Raw genomic sequence first — 18,970 nt, 5'->3', positions numbered from 1 at the left:
GTTCTACAGGTTCACACACGGACGTAGTTTTGGGGGGGGGGACGGGGGGGACATGTCCCCCCCACTTTTTCAAAAGCCGGTTTTGGTCCCCCCCAGTTTTTACAGTTAAAACCAAATATTTAAGTAGCGACGAAGTCATGTCCCCCCCACTTTTTAACGGTTAAAAAACCAATATCCAAATAGCGACAAATCTAGCACTAGGATCATGCAGCACCCCCCCCCACCCCGCTCAACAGTTCGCCACGCCACCCCAGGTTGTGTCCCCCCCACTTATGAAATCAAAACTACGTCCATGGGTTCACACGTTCTGCAGCATAATTACAATTACCTTCATAATATTGTGGGATGCTGGGGACATCAGAATGAACGTTCTCACGTGGCGGAACTAGCTATTTCACTAGACCCTGCACCTCCCGAATCTCATGTCTCTGACCCTTTTGCACATATATCCTAAAAGTCTACAATTTTAACCAGTGTTTATTTCCCCCCCCCCCCAAAAAAAAAAATGGGTTGTGCGTGCTTGTATTGTTGGGTTTGGGTTGGGTTTATGGCTGTCATTATTCTTCTGTCCAAGTCTTTATAAGACAACACCAAAAAAATGAAAAGAATGCTGTGTCTTAGGGTTAACATTATAGACTGACTCAGTCTGCAGACAAGAGGCCCGTCAGGGTCAAGGGGCTGTGTCTGAATCATCCAATCAGAAATCACAGTGGGCGTGACATGACGACGGTGGCCACACCTCTTTCCTTTAACACATTGCGCACAAAAAGCGCCATGCACAGCTTACACAAGAACACGCTCGACGGGCTCGCTTCAAGGATTTCATTGTTACGATTGGTTTGAAAGATCTCACCTAAAGATATCGTTTAGTTAGCAAGCGAACTCCCACTGAATTACAACCTCCGTTTTGCAAATCATTTTGCCATCTTGAATCTATTAATTTTATCTTATGCTTACATTGTCCTAAGATGAAGACTAAATTCATCAATGGGGTCTCATCCTCCCCTTCAATGTCACTGGATTTCCTGGTAACAGAGAATGCGCTTCAAGTTCAGCCGGATGTTGAACCCGAATGTAAAGATATTCGACCGAATGAGCCCGACCAGCAGACGAAACGTATGGCGTATCTGTGGTGTAAAGAGTTTCTACACGGAGCTTGGAAGTCGATCGATGAAGATGAATTTCAAATCACAATCATCAGGTAGGTTGCTGCGTGCATTACGTGCGCATTCCTGAGGGCTGCTCTAGATGTTTTGGACGTGTTCGCCCTCCACGACCATGCATGGTCGTCGGCCTAATACCATTACATGTGAGCAATTAACGTATGAGCTCATCAACGCTAATGGGTTTGCATCCATCACTGGTTCTGAATGTACAGTTATAGGGCGTCTTGTGTCTCTTGGTGGGCCTGAACCACGCAACGACAGGATATTGCTAGCTAATGAGTTTCAGTCTGTTATATTTCTACTGTGGTTCATTTATAATGAAAAAATGCATAATTTAGGTTGGTTTGTTTGTTTGTTTCTTTAACATGTTGTAGGGGGGGTCTCAGCAACAAGCTGTTTCTCTGCGCTTTACCGGAGGAGGAACAGGGCGTTGGAGACGAACCGCGGAACGTCCTTCTGCGCCTGTACGGAGCGATTCTGCAGGTGTGTCTGCCATTATGCATCGGGTGTAATGCACATCGCACAATCACTTCTGCTTTGTTTAGATGGACTCTTATTTGTGTAACGGAGTACTTGTGTGAATGGGTTCACTGCGATGGTCTAAATGCATACGACTGCTTTACACGCGTCGACAGAAACCACGGGCCTCAAGTCTGTGGGGGGAAAATGACATTGTTCAGACGTCTCCCATCGGCGAAATGACCAAGGATGCAGGCGGTAATACGCTTTAATGTAAACGGGCATAGAGTACAGGTACAGTTTCTGCAGTTTGGAGTACACGTACACTTTGTAGGAAACATTTAATTCGCGGTATTCCTACTCCACTCTTCGTTCATTCTTTCAATGTCAGTTAATAAGTAATGGGTAAGGTATGTGTCTGTGGGCTCGTGTTATATTTAGTAAATGACGGCTTGGTTTAGTGGTCGTTTTTTTGGCCATCTGATTAATCCACATTATTATGTTTATTGGAGAAAAAAATGTTTGTTTTGATGAGTAATAGATAGCACTAATCTGGTATTTCTTTAAAATCATCGATTTTTATTCCGGAACTGTAAAGCCATGAATTAAATTTGCTGTAAAAGTCTTTCCTGATGAATTCATGGCTTAAAGTCATTACTAGATGGTGGGGTGTTACTGTATTTCTGAATGAGAAAGGCAGAGTGTGGGTGAGTGTGTGCATGGGTGTGGGTGTGGGTGGGTGTGTGTGTGCATGCGTGTGTGTGTGAGATGGCGAATGTGTGTGTCTGCATGCTGGGCTCTGAGTGAGGACTGCCGTGTTTGCTGGGTGATGTACCTCCATGGCTGTACATGCGTGTCTTCTTTGCCGTAGGCTTGCCAAAGGAGCGTGCCTTGAGCACTCTTGTTTCCAGGTGATCCCACCATACCAGTCACGGTACAGTATTAGATCCCTGAAGCCACAGCATTGTCCTCAACCAAGTTCTCGCACATTATGTGAAAACCGTAAACCTCACCACACTGAGCTTCACTGTGCGCACGGCTCAGGCTGAAATGTCCTGTCTGCTTATGTACATGTGACTTGTAAAACAGTAAAAAAAGAGACTTTTATTTATTTTTCCATCGGTGCACGTGTACTGGAAGAATTAGAGCACTACAGTATAGTTACCAAGATTCTCATTGTGTTAAGTTTATTCTTTTTTAAAATGGTATCTAATGGATTCTTTGAACATGGTTTATGAATGAGTCAGCTGAAACGTGGTTTTGATAATTCAAGTTATATACCTTAATAAATGAATACATTCTGAAGTCACAGAGAAGTGTCTTAACCATAAGGGGGGGAAAAATCCCCAAAATGTGGGTCACCATCTGGGAGACTCCTGCTTCTCAAACCGCGGGTTATAAATTCTTCATTATCGATCCTGTCCAAAGCTTTTATTCTATATCTTTGCTTGATTATAAAGTCAATGCATTGTTTTTTTTTTTTTTTGTTGAAAGATGACAAGAAGAAAGATTTCCTTGTTCTTCCATCCAAAGACATGGTAGAATGTATTGAATTATAACTGTTGTTGTTTTTGGGGGGGTTTTTTTGTGCTTTTTTTTTTTTTTTTTGGGGTGCCATTTTTACGGTATTTTTCGTCGGCTGTTGCTGCCTCCTTATGACGGTGATGATCAAATGGCTGTCGAAAAAAAAGGGGAAAAGGTACACCACTTTGTGCTGATGGTTAGTCTTTGCTTTTTCTCTCATTGCTAGATGTCCTGTAATAAAGGGGAGTCCAGACAGTCAAACGAAATTGACTTTCAAGTAAGTAATAAATGGCAAAGGATTCATTTTGTTTTGTTTTTTCAACTTGGGGATCTTGGGTGTGATATTTGCATGTATCTTGAAGGATTCACACATTATTTTTAACAACATCGCCACTCTGGGTTGTTAGATTGAATTGAACAGAAACCCTCACCTACATGACTGAAGGTTAAGACTAGAATTACACCTTTGTTTACTGTTGGCACATTTGTAAAAACTCTCCTCCACCACCTTATGCCTTTCAAGACATTTACAGCATGACTGTTGCTATTTATGTGATCACATGTCTGATAGCTATCGTTTGTCACCGTTGCTGTGATTTCTTAAAGTGTAAGACATTCCTGTTTTTCCATAAACATTTTCACCGCAGAAACACACTTGACAGAAAGACTGTCAATAAATCTGCCCTTTTGATATAGAAAGAAGATATTTCTGTGTAGTCTCATAGTATCGTCTCATGCCCTTGTGGATCAGTGAGTAATGGGGAGAGACCTGAACATCTCCTCCATCTCCTGACCCAGGCAGAACTCTTGGAGCAGTATCACTAGCATCAAAGGCACATGGTGGTAGATAAAGGCATTAGAAGATGATTCAGCTTTAACCTTGCTGTCTGCTATAGCACATGCAATAACTTTCCTGTCTGCCTGTGGACGATTTCAGTTTGCCTAGTTTTCTGTTTTGCATATGTTTGATCAGGACTACGATTTCCCATGTCTCTCATTATATTGCTGGTAATCTTCTCAAACTGCATGTTATTAACTCATGGTCATACAGCCTCTGCACTGTACTAGATCTTTACTGCTTGGTGGATGCTGCGTCTGTCTACTTTGCTGCTAAATAATTTGTCTGATCAGCATGACTTATCCACTTGTGGCTCGTGTTGTAAGAGGCATGATGCAGTGGAAAAATCCCACAGCTGCTGCCCTGCCCTAAGGTCACATGACCACTGCTTCGTCAGAGAGACTGGAGAGAGATTAAACAAGCAATGGTGCAGGTGTTGCCAGGGAAACCACAATCATAGACAGTAATAATGTAATATGCATGTTTCTGTTACATGACTTGACATCTTACCGACTTGGCAGACAGCCAGGACTAAACAAAGCAATATGACATTACAAATGTTTATTTATTTTATTTAACACTGAGATTATGCTGACAGCACACATTGTGTATTATCAGAATGGCGTAAGAGATGCATTCTTTGTAACATGTTTTTCCAAACCAAAGAAAAATAATAATAATAAACAATAATAATGGATATGAATAATCACTCCTACCATTCCAGTATAGATCAAGCTCTGAGTTTTCTACAAAAGATAGCCAGTGTCTTACATTGATTTTATATCAGTTCTAACAGTTCTGAATATACATGGCTTCATGAAGCTATACTATACATGTTCCCTTGTACTTTTGGACCATACTAAGCAAACTACATGGCAAACTAATTTAGGCAGCGCTGTAAAATTAAGCTCAAACTCTTCTATCTTTTGCCTTCTCTTTAACATGTATATAGAGGATTAGAACCAAAAGCCTGACGCAGTTTTCCCTTGTGATGCTGCACAAGATGAGCCTGGGAAAAAATTGCATTTACAAAGCAACATCTGTAGGCTGTATCAATACAGATCATACAGGCAGTTTGTGGTCCTCCAAGCCCTAATTTCCACACTGAGCAGTCCAGAGTTTGGGTCAAAACACTGCTACCAAGGACAATCAGGAGAGCACCTGAAAACGGTGCTTAACACTGCATATTAACAGTGTGCAAGCCTACTCAGATGACTATTGTTCAACTAGTGACACGTCAGCACAGGATTCCAGCAAGGTAGGCTGGTGCGGTAGCAGCTGTGAGCACGAGAGGATGACGCATTCAATGTGAGTCATATGAAAAGCATGTCATTGTGCTGCAGTCTGCAGCCCTGATCATTCTACCACACACAGTAAAAGAAAGAATCCTTTGTATAGAGTTAAAAATCTTTTACCTATTAAGAGTGTTAAAAAAACAGAAACCTTATGAAACACAATTTAATTTAAACTGTTTTCACCAAAAAGCATCTGATTTGCAGATGAAACCCTGAAACTCTTCCACGAGACATTGCAATGAAAGGCAGGGCCATCTCCGGTTGTCATCAGCAGGCCCGCTCCGCTGAGCAGACTCTGACTGGCAGCAGCTCGTTAGCTTCTTCACGTACCATGTCACAGTTAGGAATTTAGCTCATAGCTTCATACCTTCCCACCTTCGTGTCATTTTCCGCAACTCATTTCTCCTTGAAATCTGAGCCATTTGAGGGAAAGATTATTTCCAAATGAACTTGTGTTTTGAGGAAGCGCAGTTTCCTTCCATGTTGAGGGGCTTGGGGGTTCAGGACCTCACTTTCCTGTTTGCTGAAGAGGACATTGTTCCACGTGGGCACCGAAGGAAATTCAGTGCCTTTTTCTGACTGTGTCATTGCACAATTAAGGCCAAAGTGCAAAATTTCATTTGAGCCTAGTTAAACAGAAATAGGAAGTGATGATACCCTGATGTTATATAGCCCACAGATAATCCAGAAGGCATTCTTTCATTAGTCATTACTTTGAAATCAAGGACAGTGGTTGAGGAGATAAAAACTGGGTCACATTTTCTCCCAATTAACTGCTTTGATTAAAAGTCAAATAAAGATATTTGACCTTAAGGAATGATGATAAAGCTTTATACCATTTATTATAATTATAATAATGATTTTCGCCTTTATGCTCTTCACTTACATATTTAAAGCAGCCTGAATTATTCTTCCTTGATGTGTGCTTAATGTGTGAGTAATATACAAAATGTCTACCAGGATGACCACTAAAACTGAGACAATTAGTTAAGAATAGTTTCCTCTAGGCGCTCCTGCATCAGTACTGTTGGAACACATTCCACAGTATATTGCATAACTGACTGCATCTCTTCGCCATGGAGACCGTAGGCAAATGCACAGCACTCAGGCTCTCATGGTAATCATGTCTGTGTGTATGTACACTAGCTGTATTTATGGTAAGAGTGTCCGATTCCCATGGCACCAATATTGTAGTGGTACTTTGTGATTTTAAAGGTATTGGAACATTTGTTCTCAAAACTATGAGGGAAATTGGCGTGTTTGGCATTCAAGTACAATTTTGAGGCTCTTTTGAAAAAGCCTGATGTCATACTTAGTTCAGTAGGCACAGTTGAAAGCCGGAGGGCTTTGCCAAGTCAAGTTCCTCCCCTCACAATAGTCTCCCTTGTTTCTTGGAGGTGCTGTTTTTACCACTAATCTTGCTGCAGCACTGTAAATGAATTCACATTTGACCAACATCCTCAACACAAAAAAATGCTCATCTTACTGAAATCAGTACAAAATAAATTTTTCATTTGACAGGTTGTTGAATGAAGATCACACAAAAAAACCTCAATCCATTTTCCTTAATTAATTCTCTCATTAATTCCATCATTCATTTACTTTAATTTCACGCTGCTACATTTTATACTGCACAATAAATGTGGTTTGACGCAAACCACTGGCTTTTTATAAATGTGTTGCCAGCCTGTCAAAGCAAGAATCTTGTCAAACATCTTTCCACTAACCCCCTTTCCTAAGATGACTAGCATTACCAGCCCCAACCAACACATGGCCACAGTTCTTTCTGTGCCTTCATATGTGTCAACCACAGTCATGTGACTACTGAGATCCCAATGATGGTGTTCTTACTGACCTGGTTTGGGAGGTATGGGGGATGGGGTGAGTACAGTGCAAAGCTATGGAGCATGATTTTAATATGTTTGTGTGTGTGTCTGCAGGGAGCAGAAGCTATGGTCCTGGAGAGTGTGATGTTTGCCATCCTGGCCGAGAGGCAGTTGGGACCCAAACTTTATGGCATCTTCCCTCAGGGGAGACTGGAACAGTTCGTCCCAGTGAGTCTCGCACTGTGGACCCAGATTTATCAGTCAGGGACTAACCCAGAAGTGTGTGTGTGTGTGTGTGTGTGTGTGTGTGTGTGTGTGTGTGTGTGTGTGGAGCAGGCTCAGGATAATGCTTTGTATTGTTGAGCGTGTGATCGTATTTACGTTTCCTCATGTACACATGAATGATCACTTTTTCCTACAGCTTTGAATAGAATCTAAAAGCTATGTAAAATACAGACTGAATTCATTTTTTGTATTGCTTCATAATGACAGACTGTGAAAATGAAGCAAGGCTGTAAATGTTTTGGGGTGTGTGTATTTACAAGACATAATTGTTATTCTATATTCCAGGTAATTCATGCAAAAATCTGAATTTTAGTATAACTATTTTAAAAGTCAGAATTATATTTTGTATAATATAAAATATGAAAGAATATTATATGTGAATAACATGTGATGTTATTCATATATATATATATAACATCATTTTTTCTAGTTATATCTTAAAAGTTGATTTCTTTGATGATAATCATGTGTGCGTAATAAATTACAAAACCATTACCTGACCCTCCAAACTCCACCTGTTGTGCATTTGTAGAGCCGGAAGCTTGACACTGCTGAGCTCAGAATTCCAAACATATCTGCTGAGATTGCGGAGAAAATCGCCAAGTTCCACCGGATGAGGATGCCTTTCAACAAAGAGCCCAAATGGCTGTTTGGCACCATGGAAAAGTGAGGGAACGCATTAGCTCGACTCTAATGGATCCAGTTGCATATTAATTGGACCTGATGTAGATCAGTGTCTACTTTGATCTGACGTGTTACAGAAACGAGTTTCAGCATGCCCTGGGTATTAAGATACTTGAGTAAACTTAATATACTCGAGTATTTAATACCTTAAGTATAGAGATAGTTAATCTAGAATGACAGTGAGGTAACATTTCTATGAATGAGAGTTGGAAAGCAAAGAAGCACACATTGCAACACTGTGAACAAAGGTGAACACACCTATAAACTTTCCTGAGGGAAAAGCATTTCAGCCAGGCTGTAAATCTAGAGTTATGTCGTAGTGAGACTTTGTCTGTCCAGTGACCTGATAAATGGCCTGGGTGGAATCTGAGGTGATGGGAAAGGTTCACAGTTCAGTCTTTGAAGATAACCAGCACCCAGTGTTTAGGAGTTATATTTCATCTCCCAAACAATCACCAACAGGTTAGGATCCACGTAACATGGATTTCTTGGCTCAGGTGGTTTATAGCTAAAATAGAACATAACAAAAAAAAAAACGTGGCAAACTTGTTGGCAACTACTCCCATATGTAACTGATTGAGTGTTTATGATCTGACTCTTGGTCGAGTGATCTACTTTACCTCATGGCTGATCATTTCGTCCTCCCCCACTGCAAAGGTACATGAGGCAAGTGCAAAGGCTGACCTTCACCAGAGAGACACACCTGCGCACATTCACCTGCCTTATGAGCTATAACTTGCCTCAGGAGATGGAAAGCCTCAGGTAAAGCAGAAAATGAAACGCAGGCATGCAAATTCAGCACACCCTGCACACATACATAGCAGATGGATAGGGGGATTTTTCTACCCTTGCCATTGTCAAGTAGTTTCTTTTAAAGTGTCTTATTCTCAGCCAGGATTGATTATACTTCCCTAACAATAACAGTTATGGAAATGCAACATTAGCTAAACCTGTTCATTTTGTGCCAATTAGTTGTGCTTGCTTAACCATGAGAAGTTAAAGAGATACACTGTGGTGTTTAGGTGTTTACTGGAATCCACCCATTCTCCTGTTGTCTTCTGCCACAATGATCTACAAGAAGGTAAAAAAAAGTATTGAAAAAGTCAAATAAAGGCAGAAAAAGATACTTGAGTACCATTTTCGTCTACCTATAAGGTCTTTCAGTGCTGTTTTATTAGCCTTCTTATCACTGTCACTGTGTACAGGAAACATTCTTCTCCTGAGTGGCCGTGACGGTGCGGACAAACAGAAGCTCATGCTCATTGACTTTGAGTACAGCAGCTACAACTACAGGTCTGTAGGTGTCCGTAAGTGCCGTACATGTGCTCGTTCAGTCTCCGGTGTGCCATAGAAAGTCGAAATATTTGCAATGGCCTCAGTAATTTTCCTGAATGTAAATGGCCTCCTCTCATAATGGGCATTGCGGCTTCCCACAGCCTGCCTGTCCTTTGAGGTATGCACAGACACGGGTGGTTGTTTTGATGGCACATTAAACAAGTCAAACTCTTACTCTCGTTGTCTGCGTTGTCCTCCATGTTCATGGGTCATTTACCAGACTATGTATGACGTGTTGGTTCTTCAAGGAGCTCTTGCATGTTTTGTATGCAGATTCTTAGCTAATTCAGAAGTGGTGGATATCTCTCTTTGCCCCAGAGCTATTCTACAGTGCTTACTCTGATATGTTTGGAATGCTTGAGCTGCCCAGTTTCTTGGAACAGACTTCCAGACATTTGAATTCTCTGGCACCCATCCCATTGGCCCAATCAAAACACTTTTGTCATGGCCCTTAACATTCCCACACCTGTCTCAATACAAGATGGATCAGGCATCACCCAGAATGCATGGACATCTAAGTTTCCAGCCTTCTCTAGCTTGGAAAGGGGTGGCGTGGGGTTTTGTTTTAACACAATGAAGGTAGTGTGGGGTTTTTTTTCTTTGTTTTTCTAGAAAATGGGCCTTTTGGACAGTGTCTTGAGATAGCTGTCTATGGATGGACATAATTTTTTTTTCCCCGTCCACATGCCCAGGATTGCCTGGTGGGCTGTCATACTGGCCCATCACCAGTGGAGGAGCTTGCCAGCCACTGCACCTGTCCTGTGTGCTCTTTTGTTTGGTTTCCCAGGCAGCTGCCGTCTCTCATTCAAACACTTGTTGGACTTGGGTGGCCTGCCAGGCCGCCAGGCCGTGTCTGTACTTCTTAAAAAGCCAGAGTCAGGTTTTAATCTTTTTTGAGACGGCAGGACCATTCCATTCACTGGCTCAAAAAAAGGCCATGTAAAGTTAGAACTGAAACACTTTTAAAATTGCATTAAGCTTATTGTATCCTATGTGAGTAGAAACAGATGATAGAAAATAAACCCTGCAAATAGGTGCACCAGATGCTGTGTAATGTTAAAGCCATTTTAAAATTCTCAGTCTTTTTGTCCTACAGGGGGTTCGACATTGGAAATTTCTTCTGTGAGTGGATGTATGACTACAACTGTGAAACGTCTCCATTTTTCAAAGTCAGCACTGACAGTTACCCTACCAAAGCTGAGCAGGTCAGAGATGGTGTATGCTTAGAGTGTAAATTTTTAAGACAATCGGTGTGGACTTGGGATCGTTCTACAGAATGTTATGACGTTGATTATTTTATCTTTATTCAGATGCAATTCATCAAAAACTATCTGTCAGAATTTGACCCAGGACTAGCAAACTTGAATGATGAAGACCAACGGAATATGAGAGAGGACATGTTGGAGGAGATTAACAGGTAACTTGTATTGGCTCTTGTCAGAATTTAAACATTCTCACAGAAAATGTTCATATTTAATTGTATGACAGAGTAAGTATCATGGTAAATAGAATTATCATGACATAGTAAATGTGAAGTTCTAAACTGAGAAGCATCAAGTAGCAGAGTCTGCTGATCTCACTCACAGGACCTGCAATATATTGAATAAAATTGTCAAGTAACCTAACCAAACAGAAAAGGTTACACAAAGTCAGACCTATTACAATGGAGTGCACGCATGTTATTGCGTTTATGATTAACATGCCCTCATTTGATCACGTCACAGCTAAAAGCACAAGTTTGCATTTTCTTAATAGCCTATTATTTTGTGGTGTTTAATTTAAAATTAGCTAGGTAGAAATTGAACTAGCAATGACTCTTCCCTCCCTCAGTGCAATGAAAGTGACATGCAAAGCAATACACAGCGCAGGCTGTTGGTAGCTTTTTATTCTGCCTTCTGTACTTTCCCCCTCAAACTCGGTTATCCCTTATTAATATTTGACCTGATTTTAAATTAAATAAATTACTTATTACACATTTTAATTAGTCATGCAGTTCATAAGAGAAGATCTAACATGGTTGACTGAGTTTCCCTTCACTAGTTTACGGACTCTAGACAGAGGAGTCTATCACCTTAAAGCAGAGCGTTGATGGCCACCCTAACTAGGCCCTCACGCTCTCCACAGCCTGCTGGCGAAGGAGCAAAGGCGCCTTGCAGGCTGTCCAAGAGTAGCCCTCATTTCCAGAAGTTGCTGTCTAAGGGAGTGGGAGGCATCCCAGTTAAAACTAGCTTTTAACCCTCCACGTTCCATGCTGTCCACTGTGTTTTAAACAAACCTCTCTCATGATTCAGGTTTGCCCTTGCTTCACACTTCTTCTGGGGCCTCTGGTCGATGATCCAGGCAAAAATATCAACCATTGAGTTTGGCTACCTGGTGAGCTAACATCTCACTTTTAGGATTTTGTCTCTTGGTGTTTAGTACATAAACAATAGTAAAGTATAGTCTAGTAAAGTATGTAAAATGTAATATACACAGTTTTTGACATTTTAATGACCTTGTAGACATTTTAGCTTGTGGAAGGAATGAACTGCCAAATATTCCTTTGGCCTCCCACAACTGCGTATAGAAGTATAGCACAGCTGTGAAAATGCCTGAAGTATCAACTATTGTCAGTAACTCACATGAATTGATAAAGTAAATGCAACCGTATGGCATATATTCTTTATTTATTTGGCTACATCTCTCCATAACATTAACACCCAATCACTGAAATATGCCTGCCTGCTGGCTTATGCTGTCCACCATCGATGTTATCAACATAACAAATTAAAATGTCCAGTATTTATTTCCGATGATGGCTTTGTTGTTAGCTGGTGCTTAGCTTTAAGTATAACTACGTAATGTCAGGCAATAACATTCCAGATTTTTCCCAGTGAGTTGCTCTAGTAGGCTTTTGTTTTCATAATGGGACATAGCTAAAATTACACATGACCCCTGCAATGTTTGGGCTGCCTGACAACCCTGAACCTAGTCCAAACACTTAGCAGTTCAGGGTAACATGACTTGCAAAGTATGCAGTGTGTAACATTTACACAAACATGTGACGTTTTTTTTGTCACCAAAACACCCACCACACACATCAAATACAGGGTCAGGGTAACAAGACCACAATTGCATAATGTGTACATGCGCAGATCATATACAATTCATTTCCTGATTTGTGTCTCATCTTTGTCCCTTCCTTTCTGCCCCCTTGTGTTCCTTCTACCCTCTGCCTACCCCTCCCTTCCCTTACTTGACCTCACCCGTTCTCTCACCCCGCCCTCCAGGACTACGCCATGGCCAGGTTCAGTGCGTACTTTGAGCTCAAAAAGAAGCTTGGCGTTTGAACACTGAAGTATTAGGGCAGAGTCTAAGATGATGGAGGTGGAGTCTTATGACCTAGTTCTCAAGTGCACTAGAAGCGGGACGCCTTGCCACAGCAAATGTTTCGACGGTGCTGCATGAACCAAAAACAACACCACTCACCTTTACTCTCCATCGCCAACACGCCACGTGTTGCTTCTCAGTGCTAACCTCCCCAAGCTCCACATTTTCAATATGCATGCCTGGTTCTAAATGCTTTTTTGGGGAAAAAAATACACTAACGTCAATAAAACAGCAAGATCACGTAGAGTAAAAAAAAAAAACAAAACAAAATACAGTTGAGCCGCAGTCAGACGAGCAGTTAGAAAAACACATCCTGAGCTGCACTAACAGTTAGGCAAGGCTTGGCCAGGGTCAGCGTGAAAGCAGCCGGTTCTGAAAAGCCACGCGTGCTGTCTTTAATTGCTCTGGACAGTAACTCTGCTACATTATCTTATACAGCCTGTGCTAGGAAAAGTGAAACAGCGAGGTTCAAAACATGGCCGTCGAGAGAGCCGTACAAGAGACCAACCTTTTTTTGCTCAGTAGATTTAATTATTTCCAGTGGTGGGGTAAACTTTAACTCATTTGATTTTTATTTTTATTTTTTATCAAGTCTTACATCCTTTTATTGTATTGGTTTACCATTTTTTTTTTTCTTGAACAACTATGATTGTTGTTGTAAGTAGGTTGATAAACGGTAGTGCATGAAACGCAGAGACCTGCCCCCCCTGTACACCTGAGGAAGAGAGCTTCATGTGCTAGTACAAGAGGAAAACTGAGTCGTAGAGGCTAGTTGTATTAGCTTACTGGCTCTGCACAGAAGTACAGTTGAAAATAATTATCTCTATCAAATTTAATTAATTAACATTTGCCTTTAGAAAAAAATAGTTAATGCATTTAAACATGGTCAGATGTTGAAAAGAAACATGGTTACTTTTCTAACTGTATAATAGTGTAATAACATGAGGTGACAAATCATCTCGGTTTAATTTTTCATTTTTCTACTAAACTGTGATGAACTTGTGGGTTCTGTTTTTTGGTTGTTTATATATTGTAACATTTGTTGTTAAGCATTATTGGCATATTATTAGGATTATAATTAATATTTTTATTGCAAACTTTTGCTAACATAACTGTGAATGTCACTCTCCAGTACCAGTTGTGTAAAAAAACAAAACAAAACTGGTATTTCTAAATGGAACTTTCTTTTTCCTTTAATGGAAGATGTGTTTTTCTTAATAAGAAAGTTGTGCTCTTTGAAAAGACTGAAACATTATCAATTCCTTTTTCTTTAGGATCTTGGGTGTAACATTTTAAAAACTTGTTTTGTTTTTACATCTTTCACATGTCAAATCTCCAAGCAGTGATAAATATGTATTCTGCAAATTTGGTGGTATCCATAAAGAATAATTTATGGGCCAATGGGAAAACAAAAAGCTGTAAATGAGCAAATGTAATTATGCATACTTTAATAAGTGATGTCCTATAACATCTGGTCTTACATGGTCCTTGGGCTCCCTGAGCACGCATGTCTAGAACTTTGGGGCGAATGAAACACTGTACATTTTGCTCTCTATGTACTGAAATGTAGTTCTGCTATACTCCTTAGTAAATTGGAGGTATTTCCATTATACTGCGGGGATAATTCTAGTTCTGTAATAACAAATGCTCTGCTAATAAATAGCAATGTGTAAAAGTATTCAACTAATGTGTCTGTTTGTCACGTCGTCACCCCACTGCAGAGAACATTCTTGACAATTTTTTTGAGCTGTGAACAGTAAAATATCTCTACCCAGTGCACGCCTCACTATGGAATCTTCTCTTACAGTGTGTGTCAAGTTGGCAATAAGTATAATGAAACTGTCAAGGCATTAATTCAGAATTTATGTGATGAAAACAAAAGTAAGCCAACTAATTTATCTATGTACTAATCAAGCCTGGAGGTAGAGAATTTACTTGCCACTATCACTTTTCAGTTGTGTATGGGTAAAATTAAGATTGCATGCCTTCATCTAAATGCTTTTAGAAATAATGACATGACCAGTATTACTGAATTTCAATAAAGGGATCTTATGTTTGTTTTGAAATTGACACAGTTAACCTAAAAGCAGACAATAAAGGTGTCCAAGGAATGAAAGCTGTCTTACTGTTATAGGTTTGCATGTGTACAAACTAACAAATCTTCTGATCTTATTTGAAATAGTTCTCATTATTCATGGTCATGAGTGGTAGTGATTCTGAAAATCATCGACTTTAGCATTATCACTGGCCTTTACACTATAATACAGATAGCAAATAACATAGATAAACAGATTATGGAGATGAAGACCAATATCAGGGTGACATTTGCTAGAAAGGGCATTTTAATCTCAGTGGAATAAAACACCACAGCGTTTCAATGTCCTGTTTGCCTCCTTTGGCCAATCGGGTGATTCACCCTGATGCCCTGACCTCATTTCTGCTGCCAGTACTGATTGGCATTCTCATTCTCATGTATACAGGGGTGGACAGTCTGTAGTCCACAGTACAAGGCACTTGCATACGCATGGAAAGCTGAACACCTACTGTATGGTCGAAAAGCCGCAGTAACTATTGCTATTCACCTACCTGTCCACTATAATGTACCTGTCCACTTAATGGAAATCTCAACAGTGGAAGAATCACAAATCTGGTTTTGTCTGCGGAGAGGTCCAAAGTGCAGTGAGATGGTAGTTGGATTTGGTTTTACCATGAAGGTTCGATCATGGTCTTTGGCTTTTTCGGAGTCGTTTCCTGCTTGTTTGTGCATGCCTAAATGTGTTGCACTGCCCGGGCTTGTTTTGTAATCACTCATAACTACATTTGTGTTTACAGCATCCACACACTTTGACCTCACCTACACACTGTGGAGCTGAGAGACCTTAGGCACACGTGGAATCATTTAGCAGCTGTGTGGGGTTTAATCTGTGACACGTGGAACAGGCTCCTCTGCTTTGAACTGTGCCAGGCCAGAATGGCATTCAGTCCTAAGCAAAGTAATGGATTATTCAGTAGATAAAAAGCAGGGTGACTGGAACTGAGATAAGCTTTATTGCCTGCTTGTTCGTTGACTGGCAACGTGTTTATTTCCAGAGCAGTGGTCGCTTAAATGGTCATCGGTAATATATCCTGCAGGGCTGCTCTCTAAGACTGCTGGCTTTATGAATATTTCTATGAAATTTATGTGCCATTTTTAAAAGTTGTTAATTTCTTAGGAGCTAATTTGATGCAGTAGTGTAGATTTTTACAGGCATTACTGGCATTCATTACCAGCTTCTATTAACACACGTACAAGTCACGGCAACGCCAGTTTTGTGTCAAATATATCTCACGAACTGACATGATTAGTAGTACTGCTTTTGTCTACAAGGTGCTGTCAGTCAGATTTGGTCAACCCACATTTGGAGTGAGACTGTCACTGAAGAACTCAATGCAGTTCCTAGAAAGGATGGTCTCTTTTCTAGAATAGACAGAATGGCAACTATACTTCTCCTGCGTTCTGTTTTAATCACTCTTCCTTCTGTCTCTCCTGTTCCCTTAATACTTTTATGGCTGTATCAATTCTGCTGACAACCACAGATGAAATAACTGAAGTTGTATTTTTTTGTCTGGAGACTTTTGTCTGCACTTAGGCAAAATTAAGTGCCTTCTCCAGACCTGGAGCCAGTTAAATGAGAAATCTATGAAAGAACACGGCGAAGAAGGCAGCATATTTGACTGCGTCAGTGTGTCTAAATGGTGGCAAAAGGTCAGATCTGGAATTGCTTTAGCACTGGGACCAAAGCCATGCTAAATCACTCCGCTACTCTGTTAAGGACAGACTCAGGTACAGACGTGGGCACACACACACACACACACACACACACACACACACACACACACACACACACACACACACACACACACACACACACACACACACATATATATATATATAGTGCATCTGGCAGTTATTCACACCACTTCACTTTTTCAACATTTTGTGGTGAGAATGGAGAGTGAAAAGCTTGGGTGTGTAGTCCCTCATATGTGCAAACACGCATAACTTTTAAGAATAAAATAAATACAAACTAAAACACAGTATATAAATATGAAATATGTACAATGTGAAATTTGAACATGCTAGCACCATATATATTAAATAAGTGACTTGGAGTTGAATATGGAGTTGAAGTCCAACTGTGTGCTGTTCAGCAATCTGATGGCCTGGGGGGAAAAGCTGTCTCAAAACCGGCTGGTTCTTGATTGAATGAAGTTTGATTTTTTTGCTAATTTATTACAATTAAAAAACAAGATATCACATGTATATAAGTATTCACAGCCTCTGCTCAATACTTTGTTGAAGCAACTTTGGCAGCGGTTACAGCCTCGAGTCTTTTTGAGTATGATACTACAAGTTTGGCACACCTTCTTTTGGCAGTTTCTCAGATTCTTCCTTGCGAAACTTTTCAGACTTCATCAGGTTGGACAGGGAGAGTCAGTGCACAGCCATTTTCAGAGCTCTCCAGAGTTCACCCAGGTTCAAATCTGGTCTCTGGCTGGACCACTCAAGAACATTCACAGAGTTGTGCCGAAGCCACTCCTTTGTCATCTTGGCTGTGTGCTTAGGGTCTCTGTCCTGTTGGATGACCCTTCACCCCAGCCTAAGGTAGAAAGTGCTCTGGAGCAGGTTTTCTTCAAGGATGACTCTGTACATTGCTGCATTCATCTTTCCCCCAACCGTGACATTTCTCCCAGTTTCTCCTGCCGATAAACAACCTCACAGCATGTTGCTGCCACCACCATGCACCACTGTATGGATAGTATTGGCCAGGTGATGAGTTGTGCCTGGTGTCCTCCAGACATGACACTTCAGGCCAAAGAGTTCAATGTTTGTTTCATCAGACCAGAGAAATTTGTTTATCATGGTCTGAGAGTCCTTTTGGTGCCTTTTAGCAAACTGCAAGTGAGCTGTCTTGTGCCTGAGGAGTAGCTTCCATCTGTCCACTCTGCCAAACAGGCCTGATTGGTGGAGTGCTACAGAAATGGCTGTCTTTCTGGAAGGTTCTCCTCTCTCCACAGAGCAATGTTGAAGCTCTGTCAGGGTGTCCCTTGGGTTCATAGTCAACTCCCAGACTAAAGCCCTTCTACCCTGATCACTCAGACTGGCCAGCTCTAGGAAGAGTCCTGGCGGTTACAAACTTCTTACATTTACAGATGATGGAGACCACTGTGCTCATTGGGACCTACAATGCTGCAGAACATTTTCTGTACCCTTCCCAAGATCTGTGCTTTATTACAATTGTATTTCGGAGGTCTTTAGGCAATTCCTTGGACTTCATGGCTCTGACATGTACTTTCAGCTATGGGATCTTATATAGATAGGTGTGTACCTTTCAAATTATGTGCAATCAACTGTATTTACCACATGTTGACTCAAATCAAGATGTGAAAACAACTGAAGGATGATCAGTGGAAACAGGGTGTACCTGAGTTCAATTTAGAGAGTCATGGCAAAGGCTGTGAATACTTATGTATATGTGTATGGATAATGGTGGTCAGGAAGCAGAGAAGGACCTGAACATCTTCTCCTCCAAGCCATGGTTTCCCAGTCCATGCTGACAAGACAAGGAGAGCAAGACAGGGAGAACACGTCTTTTAATAAGTCCAGGGTATTCTTTTGTTTTTCAAAGACTTTTAAAGACTGTGACTGATGGCCTGGCCTATGCCATTTCAAAGGTTGGGCCTATAATGTTACATAAGGCAGTCTGCTGGGCCAACGTTGCATAGTCAGTGTTTCTGAAACAGCAGCCTGAACTGCTTCCAGACTGATTATTCAGGCTTAGACCGGCTCTAGCCACTCTGTCTCTCCTCACTCAGCAGCAAAAAATGAAGCAATTTATATTCTCTGCAGCACACTAAAGTAAATGATGCATGCACAGAAAGAGTAACCACTCTAAGTGAGATTTGTTTAGGCCCTTCCTAGTGTTATCCACTCATAAACTGAATAATAATAATAATAATAGTAATAATAATAATAATAAACTTTATTTGTATAGCACCTTTCATACATACATGCAACTCAAAGTGCTTTACAGAATAAATTTTAAAAAGAAACATTAAAAGGAGGCAAAGATAAAAAGACAAGGAAAATATTAAGAAATTAAAGATAAAAAAAGGAAACAACACAATAAAATAATGTAATAAAGTGAA

At 40.7% G+C, this 18,970-nt stretch overlaps 1 protein-coding gene and 1 pseudogene across 1 annotated transcript; one reads left to right on the top strand and one right to left on the bottom strand.

The window, feature by feature from the left end:
- Positions 1–769: 769 nt before the first annotated feature.
- Positions 770–14,459, top strand: chka (choline kinase alpha). Its single transcript, XM_076992187.1, has 12 exons — positions 770–1,201; positions 1,541–1,649; positions 3,376–3,426; positions 7,223–7,336; positions 7,926–8,059; positions 8,735–8,839; positions 9,100–9,158; positions 9,283–9,370; positions 10,509–10,617; positions 10,723–10,829; positions 11,704–11,785; positions 12,682–14,459. Exons 1-12 carry the CDS (start codon positions 969–971, stop codon positions 12,739–12,741), a joined length of 1,251 nt encoding a protein of 416 aa, XP_076848302.1. The 5' UTR covers positions 770–968; the 3' UTR covers positions 12,742–14,459.
- Positions 14,460–17,454: 2,995 nt separating this feature from the next.
- Positions 17,455–18,099, bottom strand: LOC143508657 (uncharacterized; annotated as a pseudogene).
- Between the last annotated feature and the right edge of the window lie 871 nt (positions 18,100–18,970).

This window comes from Brachyhypopomus gauderio, chromosome 2 (genome assembly GCF_052324685.1).
Source record: "Brachyhypopomus gauderio isolate BG-103 chromosome 2, BGAUD_0.2, whole genome shotgun sequence".
Taxonomy (NCBI): Eukaryota; Metazoa; Chordata; class Actinopteri; order Gymnotiformes; family Hypopomidae; genus Brachyhypopomus; species Brachyhypopomus gauderio.
Note: the sequence above shows the minus strand (reverse complement) of the source record. Positions and strands in the feature narration are given on the sequence as shown.